Source organism: Microtus pennsylvanicus, chromosome 12, assembly GCF_037038515.1.
Source record: "Microtus pennsylvanicus isolate mMicPen1 chromosome 12, mMicPen1.hap1, whole genome shotgun sequence".
In the NCBI taxonomy this organism is placed as follows: Eukaryota; Metazoa; Chordata; class Mammalia; order Rodentia; family Cricetidae; genus Microtus; species Microtus pennsylvanicus.
In genome coordinates, this window is record NC_134590.1 from 3,488,006 (window position 1) to 3,502,602 (window position 14,597).

Below are 14,597 nucleotides of genomic sequence, written 5' to 3' on the forward strand. Positions count from 1 at the left end.
GGGGGATCGAAGGGGACCCACTTTCCTGCAACTTTCCTTCTCTCTCGCTACCTCAGGCTCTTTTCTTTGACGGCACTCCAGGGAGAGTGCTCCTACTTATTTCTAGGTGTCCTGTTCACTCTGAGATGCTCAGGTGTCTGAGACAAGGCGCACAAGGTCATACGATTCTACTTGGCCATGACATGTGTTTGGCCTAAGACTTCCTGATGCTATAACCTATCTTCCCGTACTCATGGTAGCACTTGTCTGACATCAAAAGTCTGAGTTCTATTTCAGATACAGCCATCAAGTCAAAAAAACTTGGCATCAAAGGGACTAAGGGTCTTAATTTGCCTAATCATGTCTTGAAAAGCATAAACCAGCTGTTTAAAAGCCGTAACTTTTTTAATTAAAAAAAAAAACATGTGTGGCTTTTTTCTACCCAACTGCCATCTGATTATAAATGTTTAATTAGGCAAAGGTGTGTTACATTTGTTTATGCTGCATTTGTCTAAGTATATAAAATGTATCACATTTGTTTACGCTGTATCTGTTTTAACTATGTGAAGATGTGTTGCATTTGTTTTACCTTGCCTTTCTAAGGTACCTGATTGGTCTAATAAAAAGCTGAACAACCAATAGCAAGGCAGTAGAGGATATATGGGGTTGGTGGGCAGAGAGAGAAGAAAGGAGAAAGAGAGGGAGATGCCAGTAAAGAAGGAAGGAAGGTGAAAAGCCCCGAGACAATGTAGATGAAGGGAAACAGGTTAAAGTGAGTTGTCAGAGCTGGTGGGACAAGCCCAAACTAAGGCCTAGCTTTCGTAACTAATAGTAAGACTCTGTGTCATGATGGGGGCTGGTGGTCCAAGAAAGCCTGCTACAATCCTACCTTCAAAAGAAGCACCAATGGTCTTAAGGTTTCTTTAGGTTTACCTGCCAAAAAGTCTCACTTGTTCATCTAAGTAAGGCATGGCCAGTTAAACAGTCCCAACACTTGTGTGGTGACGTCACCATATCACAAATAGAATCAGTGCTTTCCCAAACAATTGTTCACACGTCTTACTCTAGTTGTAACAATGGAAAAATGAAACCCAAACTAGCTTATCACTCAACATCATAGTAAGATGACACTGAAGATAAACCTTTAGATTTGTGATTTTCTATTTGGGCACCAGGTCAGCATCAGCATCCAGAAACTTCAGATATACCAACTAGAGTGTCTTCCACTGGACCTACTCAGTCTGAAACTTTATGTGCCTATGCGTGTCTGTGTGCATGCGTGTGTGTCTGTGTGTGTACGCATTTATGTCTGTGTGTACTTACTGGCAGAGAGCTGTCCTGGAATGTGTATTTAAACAGGCTCTTCAGGTAATTCTCATATATATCACTGGTCCAAATTGGTCCTATTTTGATTTTAAACCCTCAGGTTGAGGGATTTCTCATTTGCCATGGGCCGGGCATACTTCTTTTATGTATGAGTCTCAGCATTCTAAAAAAAAGTAAGATGAGCTTCCTTCTCATCTCCATTTTCTGGCATCTTTTTAATATTCACGCTGTCCAAATATAAGTGTAGCAGAAACATATTTTGGGACGCGTTGGGAGAGAGCAGCATGGAGAGGCCAGACCATTCTCTGGAGAACTGCGCTTTGGCTCTCCTCTCTCATCCTTTGGCCGATCAGACTAGCAAGAGTTTCTCCCCTCTGTCCTACTTCATATTTTAGCCCAGGAAGCTACTCGCTTTTTTCTTGATTCTGTGAAGTTCCATTTTCCTTAAGTGTTGCAAATAATGGTGCATTGTAAAGCATGGAAGCTAGAAAAAGACTCCAGGAGACCCTAGTGTTGCATTATGGAGCCAGGCCTTTCATTTCAAATTGTCTTTTTAGATGTACGTATTGCAAGTATTTTTTTTCTTACAGCATAACAAAAAGAATTTATGAATAATTCATAATTCCATCCGTTTAAAAAGGCTATTCTTGGTAAAATGAAAAATTTACCAAGCTTTCTAAGTACTCAAGACCTCAGCAAACACAAGTCAGCTCTACCATCACTAATCAGTGAGTTTAAGTGCTTTAACTGTGATGTCTGTACAGAGAATACACAGAACATTTGTTGAGCAACTATTATGGGGTTAGGAACTGTGCCAATGCCTACGTGTTCACAGAATCTCCACGCTAATTTGTGAGGTGAGAATCTAATACCCAGGACTTTGGTAATTTATCAAGACCACAGGCAATGAGGCTGTGACGGGAGCATGCTTAGTACAGGCCCAGTCCATTGATTTTCCCCATGACGGCAAGCTCGGCATAAGCAAGGGCAAATTTACTCACGTTGTTGTTGGTCACAGCGAAGTACTGCAGGTTGGTCAGGTACTGGATCTCCTCTGGAATGAAGGTCAGATGGTTATAGCTTAGATCCAAGTAGTGCAGTTTGGTGCATAGGAAGAGCTGCAAGGGCAGGCTCTCGATGTTATTGTGACTCAGGAAGAGCTGCTCGAGGTTGGACAGCGCCCCAATCTGGGCAGGGATGTAAGCGATGTTGTTGTGCCAGAGCTTCAAGCAGGAAAGGCTGGGAAGGTGCTGGAAGCTGATGATCTCCTCCACTGTCTTCAGGTTGTTTTCCTTCAGGTCCAGCTCATGCAGGTTGTTCAGGCTGAAAATGGAGTGTGGAATGCGTTCAAGATCGCAGCTGAGGAGCTCCAGGCTTTTCAGGTGGACCATCTTCTTCAAGTTGTTCAGAACAACCAGTTTGCTTCCGTCGTTATCGAGGGACAGCTTCTGCAAGGAGGGCAGCAGGTCCGTCACCACGTGGGGGATGCGGGACAGGCTACTCTTCAGGTAGAGGGTCCTCAGGTTCTTCAAGTCCTGAAAGCCCTCCAGCTGCGTGGTGCTCACATGCTCCGGGAGAACGCAGCCTGACAGGTACAGTTCCTTGAGGTTCTTCAGGTGGAACACCCAGCGAGGGATCTTGCCCATTTCGGTAAATTTCAGGCGGAGAATTTTCAAGTTCTCCTCGAGGAAGGTCAGGGCAGGATGGTCGACGACCAGGGATGAATGGTATATGTGCAGTTCCCTGAGATTGACAAGCTGAGAGACGGTGGCCGGCAGCTTGACCTCAGGGATGAGTTCCAGGCTCAGCACCTCCATCTCTGTTAACTCAAAGACGTTATCGGGAAGGCCGCTGAGCATGAAGAGATGCAGCTCCACCTTGTCCTGGGAGTTTTTCACGAGCTTGCTTTTCAGTTTCTCCACGGTCCACTCGTTGTTGAGGTTGATCTGCTTCAGCTTGTTCTCGCTGACCTCTGACAGGAAGATGGAGAAGCGTTTCGAGTACAGAGGGTCGTACTGGTCGGCCAGATGCAGGATGAAGGCAAAGTCATTCTTGACATCGGGGATGTCACTGTAGTTGCTTTTCTCTCTGAGTGCCTCAAAGGAATACTGCTTCAAAGAGCTCCTCAGCATCCACCACAAGCTATAGGAGGAGGTCAGGCCGTAAAGGATCACCAAAACGACGTAAAACGAAGCCAGGACTTTAAAGATTTCCGCCAAGGAGTAGACACACTGGTAGCGCTTATAGCCTGTGAACGCCTGCACATCGATCAAGCAGTCGATTTCAAGAGTTATACAGCTTAAAAAGTATGGAACGTAACTTATAATGAGGACAAACAAGATGACTTTGACGATTATCTGCTTCAGGTACACCCGATAAATGATGTCCCTCTGTTCCACGTGCAGACGGAACCTCTTCACTTTCTCAAAGATGGCTTTGGCCTGTTCACCCTCCTTCTTGTCCAGGACGCTGGAAGTCGGACTTTCTATGCCTGGTGACTCCAAGCCTGGCTGTGGGTGGGGCGATGACTGCTTGCTGGCATCAACGTCGGCAGAACCCCCAGAGGTTGAGAGCACGGTTTTGGACTTGCAGCGTTTCAGGGGCCTCACTGACTGTTCGGCCACCGTTTCCGACAGGGCACGTGTGGTCCACGGGGAATCGAAGCACTTGTGAAGGATGGCCACGAAGTGCTCCAACCTGGAGCTGGTGCTGGGGTAGTGGAGCCAGAAGTTGCTGCAGGCTGCGAAGATGAGCGTGTGCAGAAGCACCAGGTAGGGGAAGAACTTGGCGAACCAGTGGAGCTGCTTCTCATAGCAGACGGCGTCGATGTAGGAGTACTGCTGCCGGTGGAGGTCGTTCTGGATGCGGAGCGGCAGGGCCAGCGGCACGCCCGGGTTAGAGGATGCGTTCTCGCTGGCTTTCAGCAGGTCCCAAGGCACGGCACAGTGGTTGTCAAACTCCACCTTGCAGGGGAGACAACACAGGACCCTGCTCTGGGTTAGCTGCAGCGCGCCAGCCAGAACGGCCACCAGCAGCATGATGAGGGTGAGGTAATACCAGAAGACGTCCCACCATGGCTTCAGGATGTGATAGGTTGACTGGGCGTCTGCTAAGTACTTTAGCTCTGTTAGTGTGATCATGACGCCCTTGTAGAGAACAGGAACTGGGGGAGGAAGACAAGAAACTCTGCTGAAGCCGTGCTGGCATACCTATTTGTTTGTATTTTCAGACAGGGTCTCATGTAGCCCAGGCTGGCTTCAAACTGACTATGTAGCTGAGGCTTTCTCCTTAAGTTCCCCGTCTTCCTGTTTCTACCTTCCTAGGCCAGGCTTACATGTATGCACCACCACATGGGGCCACAGGGCGTGCATTTAATCCTAATCTTGTACACTCTAGACCTGGCAGGATTTTAGCCGAGGTGAAACTCAGGAGGAAGGACTAATTAATGGGTGTGTAAGGTTTCTGGTTACATCCCCAACCTAAATCACATTAAGTTTAGGGACCATTTGGTGACACATCTATAAATGGTGTTGGGGGCAGCTTCAAGGCAGCTCTTTAGTTACCTCCTGGATCTTAACTCCAAGTCTGGGTTAGCTGTTCTTACATGTCCTAACCCCTAAGACCCCATATAAGCCCCTCTCCAGACAGAACCCATGTCTGGAGTGTTGTTTACCACCTAAGAATTATTTCAACCACCACAAAGAGCCTTTCTGAGCAAGCTCTGCTTCACAAATGAGACACTTGAGTGCTAACCCTAAACAGGATGCCCATACCAGCCCTCTAACTCTTAGACAGCATGGAAGAGGGGTGGAAAGAGTACAGGAGCCAGAAGATGAGAAGAACGGCAGAAATGCTATCCTGTGAGCATGACACAGTATAGCATGAATTCCAACTGTTCTTAATAATGAAAACCTGGAGTTAGACATAGGGGTTAATGCTAAAAGATCAGAGAAGCAGAGCAGCCAGCCACTAGTTCTTACCTCTGCTGAATCCTCAGACTGAATGCTATGAGCTCCTGTCCCTCCCATTTTATTTTCCTCTCCACCCAGCCATATCCCTCCTATCTCCACTTCCCTAGTGCTGGGATTATAGGCGTGAGACTCCCAAGTACTAGGATTAAAAGTGTGAGCCACTACTGCTGGGCTCTGTTTCTCTTTGAGACTGGATCAATCTAGTGTAGCCCAGGGTGACCTAGAACTCACAGAGATCTGTCTGCCTTTTAAGTGCTGAGATTAAAGGTGTGTGGCAAGGCGGCCTGGTCTCTAAGGCTAACTAGTTCAGGCTAGCTCTACCCTCTGATCCTCAGGCAAGCTTTGTTAGATCACAAACAAAATATCACCACATCCTGGCAGTAACACCAATGAACTCACTGGTTCATAAAGCAGGACTGAATGGAATTAGTTTCTTTGCCCTGTTGGTACCTCATCTATGGTAAACAGATATGTTCTGTCTCCTTTAAAAAGTGGAAAAACATATCTCATAGATGAAAGAATGTGTGGATTCAGAGGCGGAACTAGATGAGCAGAAGGGAGAAGGGTTTCATGTAGCCCAAGTTGGCTTAAATTTGCTATGTAGCCAAGGCTGGCCTTGAATTCCTGGTAGAATTATAGGTATGTGCTACCATGTGAGGCCGGTCGTCTGATAGGTGGATGGTTTAGACGGTTCAGCTCTCTGTTTTAGCTGGGTTGACATGGATAGAATGACTGCCCGGCAGGAACACTACAAATTTCTTGTAATGGGAAATATTTTTTTTTGTAATGGAAAATAAGAGTGAACCGTACCACTCTAAAGATTTTCCTCACCTGAGTTGATGGACTTACTTCATCCCCTACAGTTCTTGAGAGTCATTTAATATCTCAAACTGATACTGGGGAGAAGCAACAACTCAAGCCGTGACGGAAAGTATCTGACATGGAGTAGAGACTGCTCACAGACTACAAGCCAGCACGGACCTAAATCACTCTGTGTTCATACTCACTGTTATGAAGAAGTGAATCAAATCAAGCACGCTTCAATCAGGAGGTCTACACCTTTTGAAGTTTCTTAGACACACCATCTCTGAGTTTGTCTTCATTCTATGAAGAAGCAAAACATTAGCTTAGAGATATTTGTTTTTTCAGAGACCGGCTCCACCAAACATCACACTGAGACCTACTTTCATACCAGTTCACTCCCATCTAAGGCACATCCTGGCCACGCTCTCTAGGCAGTTCCCACCCGTGTGCCCAGACTATACCAGTTCACTCCCATCTAATGCACATCCTGGCCACGCTCTCTAGGCAGTTCCCACCCGTGTGCCCCAGACTATACCCCTCCCTGGATGTCCTTTCGATTTTGGAGAAATTTCTGCAGAAACCTCAGTGTGCTATATTTAAAAATTCTCTAACAACCCTTCCCAAGCACTTTACATATGTTAGTCTCCCCCCCATATGCAATCGGCCTCATTTGCATGTGTCAGGTGGCTGACTGAACCATGAGATTTCTATTCCAACTAAAAACCATGTATCTGCTCAAATAAGAATTCACAGCGTTCCAAAAATTCAGCCTGCTAAGTTCAGTCACAAGGTAAAAGACGTCATTCTTACACGGGGCTTAGAGATACGGCTGTATTTCCCTCAACTGCTATCATTAGATCCAGACGGCCTTTATGTTCATGCCGTTTGATCTTGCGGCGGATGAAAGGCATTCTCAGCATCTACTTTAATCACAGATGGTAATGAAACTGCATATGCACAGATGACCTTGACATGTAACAAGATTTCAGAGCGCTAACATCATTTTTCCAGTGATAGGAATTGAGTGTGGGGCCTTGAGGCACATGCTCTGCCACTGAACTACATCCACGACATCTAATAACTTTAACTGAGCATACAAAGGATTCTTTAATGTCTGTGGATCCTCCTTGAGAAGGTTGGGAAGATGTGTATTTGCTCTCACGATATTAACCATTAACACATGATCACGTACTTAGGAGCCAGCAAAGGATACGGACATCAAACTTTTAGTCACCCTTTGTTTTTGCAGTACTCTTGTGGCATTACTGGGTGTGTTTAGTGTTTCCTTTGGGCTCATACAGCCATGTGTGGCACCTGCTTAGACAAAAAGTCAGATTGAGAGTTAAAATTGACATAGAAATCCTGGGCTGTTTTGCAGCCCAGGAAGCAGTCTGAATGTATGACTACATAACTGTATTCACATGCGGTGAGCAGGATAAAAAATACCAGGGAATGAGGAGTAGCTGGATGGTAGAGCATGCGTGCTTAGCATGTGTGAGGCCCTGGTCCAACCCCTAGCACGGGACCTAAGATGCTTGAAGCTGGGAGGGAGGGAGAAAGAGAGAGGAGAGAGAGGGGTGAGGTGGGGAAGGGAAGGAGACCCTGTCTCAAAATAAGAAACAAAAACAAACAAGAAAAGTGGCCTGATGCATGGAACATAGTCTCTCACTGCACTGCAGAAAAGAATTCACTGGGAAGCTCTACTGTCCTAGGTAACATGTTCAGTGTGTTATTACTGTAGTTCTTAGACAAAAGATTCTCTTAAATACTACAAATATATTTTTGGCATCACAGAAAGTTTTATAAACCCACAACTTATGGTGACTGTATAAAATAATCCTAAGGAGAAACGCTGATAAACTTAACTGCACAGAAGATCCCAAGCGCACAAATAAGGCTTTACCCTGCTTATTCTACTAGAAATGAACGGTAAGCTTTCTCCATTTGCCTTTTAAAACACTACCGGGCATGACTAAGCTGCTGCCGTGCATGCCATTTGTACTTTAATAAATAGAGTTTGCCTGAAGATCGGAGAGTAAAACAGGGACCCTGGTCAGCCTTCTAGAACAGGCAGTGGTGACACACACCTTTGCCACAGAAACTGGGTGGTGCATGCCTTTAATCCCAGCTCTGGCCTATTGTGGGATTAAAGGTGTGTGTCACCACTGCCTAGTCTGTAAGGCTGGACAGTGTGACTGGTTTACTTTTCTGATCTTCAGGCAAACTTTATTTATTAAAGTACAGATGAAATGCCACTACCTGCCAGGATATGAGAATATACGATATACAGATGTGGCCCAACACGCTTGTAGGTGATATCATGTCTCAATGTCTGAGGTCTGGACACTTGCTAGTAGGACTTTTCTCAAATCACCATGTCATCAGATTCCTTTGATGACGTTCTTATTAATAAGATCAAATAAAAAATAGTTTATAATCAATATCTTAATCAGTTATCTGTATTCAAAGAACATTTTATTTATATCAAACTGCTTCATACTTAAACAAGCCAGTGAGATAAACACGAGGTCTTCCTGTGTTATAAACAGGGAAAACCAAACTGGCCCAAAGAACTCACCTGATGCCCAATGTCACAAAACTGTCGGGGGAAAAACAACTACAGCTGGAACTCAGAGCATAAGCCTTGACGGATCACATGACCTCAGTAAATCTAACTAATTATGCCACGTCTCAGTTTTCTCAACAGCTACAGAAAGGGCTATTGAGCTCTATGCCTAGCCCTTTGCCCAGCATCTGCATCAGAACTGAGTTCTATTATAGTCTCGGAAACAAGGGTCCAAGTGTTGTTTTCTCTGACTTTTCCAGTGACACAGTCACATACCATGTCATACCATCTTTTCATCGCTAAAGATTTCCCACTAAACGTTTTCTACTACTGAACCGACTTCGTCTTTAAATCCTACATCGCGGTTTACAGACACGAAGAGTCTGAAGCCCTCCTGTATCTCACGCTGATTCTTCTAATTGACGTGCTTACAGTGAGAGCCATTGTGCCAGCAAATGCTGCTTGTGCCCTAAACCTTTTCCAGGCCACACATTAGCAAACAATGGGGAGGATTCAGGCCAAATGAGATCTCCAGTTCTAACACACAAATGCACTAAATCACTTCAAAGAAATGAAATGAAGGAAGAGTAATGGATTTTATGGTCCCAATCCCATTCCTTCAGCTTTTAAATCTCATTAAAAAGTCATCAAAGCTCTTCAAAGCCTATGAATTCACCCGACAACCCCATCCCGATGTCTCCAGGACTGGAACAACACCACTCAAGTTAGGCATCTAGATTTCCCAGCAGGCCTCCTTTTACTTTGAAATCATTTCCAAAATAAATCGTGAAAATAAACAAGTAACAATCAGATGGCATTCAGTCATTATGCGCTGAGAACTGGATGCTACTCCAAAGATCTGGGTTTCTGATCTCAGACACAGCATGGAAAGCTGGGCTTCCTCCATAGAATTCCCCTACCATGGCATGCTGAGTCATCACCGGCCCAGAGCAGGGCGGGGGCACCGACCAGGTCCTGAGACCTCCAGGAACCTGACTCCAGAGTTTGCTGATGGTTATCCCAAGGATTTCGTCATAGTCACAGAAAGCTAAAGAACACAATCAGTTGAATTAAAATTAATTCCACCTCGTAAGATCAGACAGCAGAAGTTCAGAAAGAAATGAGTCCAATGAATTTAGAGTTTGATTTTCTGACATTATAGGATCTTACAGCTTTAGCACAGTAAGGTACGACACATGTGTATGAGACAAACTGAACATGCAGGAAGTACACTGAGATGTTTGTGTGTGTGTGTGGGGGGCATATTCATTGCGACAGTTATGAGGTGGCCTCAGCAGGGAGCAGGGCAAGAACCCGGGAGGGAGTCTTCTACCCTGTATCCTGATAGTTCAAACCTCACAAAGGTTTATTTATTGAGATCTTATGGATCTTTTCTGTCACTGTTTTGGCCAGCCCAAAATGTCCTCATACACTAGTAAGGCAGCTGGTGCCAACACTTGAACCTCTACACTTCTCTCTTCAAACAAACTACATCTCAAGGAAGTCTCAGGCTAGCCCAGGAGAAGGGGGAAAGCAGGCCGTACTTTTCTGTAATAATAAATCCTCGGCTGTGCTCTAGAAATCTTCTGGTCATAAATGATTTCCATGTTTTCTACATGCAAAGCACACTAACCCTCCAGCAAAAGTTTCACCCCACCATGAAATTGAGTTCCACCTTGAGACCAGGATCCTGCCATCTTAATCAGGTCCAGGATGCTATGACATCACCTCTGGCTGAGAAGATGGGGGGCGGGGGGTTGCCTTAAGTTACTTTCAGGTTTCTACTGAGGGCCTTACACATGTCCTGACTTATCTTTACTGTGAGTGCCCTGGAGTGTCGTCCTGGGTCTGATGTTTGCAACTGAGGTCCTTTTCTTTTTTAAAGCCCTTCTGTGGGGTGCAGAAACAAGAAATAAAAAATAATCATTTTATGTAGGATCCTAGACAATTTTGACAGGAAATATTTCCTCTAAATCCTGCTTAAACCCTGAATGTTCCTTAATCCATTTCTCCCAAAACCGGGATCATCGTGGCTAGAAAAGGCCTCCAGTGCTCCGCTAACATCCCACACAGGTGACGGTTTGCCACGCGTTCCGTTCATCCCCGACAACCGTGAAGACTAATTTCACCGAACTTAAGGGTCTTTGCCAGCTGCACACTGTGCCAGGGCCATAGGTTTCTTTACAGCAGTGGGCAGCTCACTTCAAGATATCACTTTCTGCCATTGTTACTTGGTCTGTCAAAAACCACACCAAATCTCAGTATCTAAAATAAACATTTCATTATTTCCCATGATTCTGTTGAATGATGAACAGTTCTGTTTCATATAGTGCCTGCTGGGATGCTGGGATGCCCGGAACACCCAGCATGCCCCAGTCACAGGGCTGATGCTGAGATGCCCGGAACACCCAGCATGCCCCAGTCACAAGACTGATGGGATGCCAGGATGCCCAGAACACCCAGCATGCCCCAGTCACAGGACTGATGCCAGGATGCCCAGAACACCCAGCATGCCCCAGTCACAAGACTGATGGGATGCCAGGATGCCCAGAACACCCAGCATGCCCCAGTCACAGGGCTGATGCCTGGATGCCCGGAACACCCAGCATGCCCCAGTCACAGGGCTGATGCCCGGATGCCCGGAACACCCAGCATGCCCCAGTCACAGGGCTGATGCCTGGATGCCTGGAACACCCAGCATGCCCCAGTCACAGGGCTGATGCTGAGATGCCCGGAACACCCAGCATGCCCCAGTCACAGGGCTGATGCCTGGATGCCCGGAACACCCAGCATGCCCCAGTCACAGGGCTGATGCCTGGATGCCCGGAACACCCAGCATGTCCCAGTCACAGGGCTGATGCCTGGATGCCCGGAACACCCAGCATGTCCCAGTCACAGGGCTGATGCCTGGATGCCCGGAACACCCAGCATGCCCCAGTCACAGGGCTGATGCCCGGATGCCCGGAACACCCAGCATGCCCCAGTCACAGGGCTGCACTTGGGCCACTGCTGTGACCTGGAGTCCACTCTGAGCTTTTGGCAAAGGCCTCCCAATGTCCAAGAGGTTCTTCAGGCTGACTGCCAACGGAGTTGGTTTCCCAGAGGAAACTTCAGGTCACAGGTTTAGAAGGTCTACATCATTTGAGATTCTGTATCTTAGGGATCATTTTAGCACTAAGACCAGTAACAGGGTCTTAATCCACTGTGGGATACTGTGACCAACCAGGGAGGGAACAGGGCCTCAGGAAAAAATTCTCTGAGGCACTGTTTTACTCTGCTGAGTGTGGAACAGAACTGTTGAGGTGTGGAGGGGGTGGTGAGATTGGAAAAGGAAAGGAAGAAAATATTCTGTGGGCACAGGGATCAGAATTTAAGTCCACAGAAAAAGCAAACGCAGACAGGTAATGGTCATCTGGCAATTCCCTAATGAGTTTGTTAAGGAATCATAAATAATGTTCCAGATAAAAATCACTTTATTCACTGGAAGTCCTAGGGGAAAAGTACTGAACAAATAAATTGAATATGAAAGACATAAACTAAAGTTACTGAATGAATACAATCCTGAAATCCCAATGAAATGGAGCTGGATTTTTGTTTGTTTGTTTATTTTGTTGTTGTTTTTGGCAACAGGGTGTAAGCAGAAACTGCTTGTTTGTTTCCCGGCCGCCAAGACCTGAATAATCACACATAAACTATATTAATTACAACACTGTTTGGCCAATAGCTTAGGCATATTCCTAGCTAGCTTTCACATCCTAAATTAACCCACTTGTATTCATCTGTGTACCACCATGAGGCTGGGGTCTACCAGTAAGGTTCCCGTGGCATCTTTCTCCTTTGGTAGCTACATGGTGTCTCCTTGACTCTGCCTACTCTCTCTCTATACATCTCTGTTCAGATTTCCTGCCTGGCTATATTCTGCCCTGCCATAGGCCAAAGCAGTTTCTTTATTAGCCAATGGTAATAAAACATATTCATAGCATACAGAGGGGAATCCCACATCAACAAGGTCTCACTAAGTATCTTTGGTAGACCTGGATCTTAGAGATCCACCTGCCGCTGCCTCTGGAGTGTTGGGATTAAAGCGCTCCACGGTGTCCAGTTCTATGTTGTTTGAAGGTTAAGGAAAGCTGCTCTGTTCTGTTTCTACAAGCTACAGACTACGTCATATATTAGCTTTAGATGATGGTATGTTTTGGAAATATAAATGGGCAATGATTTTAGTAGGCTACTCTATCATCTAAAACAGTACGTTGATTTTTGGCTTTGGAGCTTTTATTGAGACAGGGGCTTCTTATGTAGCCCAGGTTAACCCGGGGTCTCACGATTCTCCTACCTCAGTTTCCTGAACTCTGGGATGACTGTCATGTGCAACCACATGGGCTCTAAAACAACTCTCCAAGAGATGGCCTAAGAATGCAAGCTCGAATCCTTCATTAGTTCTCATTATCTTAAAAACTATTTTCCTGGCCAACTCCCCCAGAGGAAGAGAGTCATCGTAAGGTGGGGCCACACTCTTCTGAGTCACACACTCTCTCTCCTCTCAGGTTACCATGCTGAGAAAGGAGACCATCAGTCAGGAACATGTCACCCTTCTTCGTCCTTCACAGAGCAGCCATGTGGAGTACAGAAACCAGAGTCCACTCTTAACTGAACAAGTAAGAAACACTTTCCGAGAAGTGAGGTAGTTTCTCCACAGATGGACGGTAACAGAACCTGGGTTATAGCTCAGAGCCGAGCTTGGAAACACTGATAATGGTCTTCCTTAGAAACATGAAGCTGCACATAGACTCAAGAAAACATGTTATAATCCCTTTTAAAGTATAAAAAAATGAGAGATTTAAGATGTGGGATAAACAAACTAATATGCTTGAAAAATCCTTAAAAGCATAGTCACTCATTTAAAATCCCTTCTCTGGGTTAGCATTTGTGCACTCAGTTACGGAGAGCAGGCACGCCAGCATGAGGCAGACCAAGAGCGGTCTCATCTGCTCTCCTGAGATGAGTGGGAAGTGGGACACCATCATCTCCAGACCTGTGGCGACTCAACGAGAGGGACAATGGGATAAACCTGGCAGAGTCCATGAGTGGCTCTTACGTAAACAAGATGCACAAAGGGAATGCATGCATGGTACAGAATCCAGAACTGTAGCCCCAGTCAGAGGAAGCTCAGAGCTTAGCTGCTCATGCTCCAAATACTGACAATGCCTCTTATATACCAACAGATCTAAGTCTTAAGGAAATACAGGCATACAAGATGCACAGTGAGCTGTGAAAGAATCTCAGTGGAAGCATGTACAAGGCTCTGGGTGCAATCTTCAGTTGAGGAGGTCTCTGTCCTTAAGTATTTTACTGAGTAGGAAGGGAAGAAACCACAACCAAACACACAGACACGGGGAGACCAAAAGCACTGTGAAGAAGATGGACCCCAGAAGGATGGCTTGCTTGGACAATCACTAGAACAGTGATTAAGCAAGTAAGCACTCACCACTCAGCCCACTGAAGAGGGAGCCGCAGGCGTGGGAGGCATGAGGGTCAGATAGGAGTGTATTCTGGCAAGGAGGAGAATGACAGCAAGCCTGCATGCAGCCAAGGCAAAAAGTTTAGATACAAAACAACGCAGAAGTGATTGAGAGGCCACTAAGTGGTCAGAAGCAGCAGATCAGCAAAACCTGTTCTCAGCTTTTAAAAGCTCGGGCAGCTCAACACATCGGCAACAAGGCAAATGGGCTGAATGAATTACACTTGGGAGCTGAGTATGGGGTTCACTTGGTAAAGTGTCTACTCAGAACGCATAGGGCTAGGTCAGTTTCCAACAGGGCATAGAGGCATGGTGGCACACGTCTGAAATCCCACTACTCAGAAGGTGCAGTCAATAGAGTCAGAAGTTCAAGGCCTTCCCTGGCTACGCAGTGAGTTTGAGATCAGCCTGCCATACAAGAGAGTGTTTC

At 45.9% G+C, this 14,597-nt stretch overlaps 1 protein-coding gene across 5 annotated transcripts in view; it reads right to left on the reverse strand.

Moving 5' to 3' along the window:
- Lrrc8b (leucine rich repeat containing 8 VRAC subunit B) overlaps nucleotides 1-14,597 on the reverse strand; it is a 65,015-nt gene that overhangs the window by 8,343 nt on the left and 42,075 nt on the right. For 4 of the 5 annotated variants that reach the window (XM_075944265.1, XM_075944269.1, XM_075944266.1 and 1 more), the window contains 2 exons: nucleotides 6,284-6,380; nucleotides 2,307-4,468 (listed from right to left, as the gene is read on the reverse strand). In XM_075944265.1, coding sequence (XP_075800380.1) covers nucleotides 2,307-4,445 — 2,139 coding nt within the window. In that variant the 5' untranslated portion in view covers nucleotides 4,446-4,468; nucleotides 6,284-6,380. Of the gene's footprint in view, nucleotides 1-2,306; nucleotides 4,469-6,283; nucleotides 6,381-7,272; nucleotides 7,395-14,597 lie in introns of all 5 variants that reach the window. The other variant, XM_075944268.1, reaches the window with a different exon arrangement.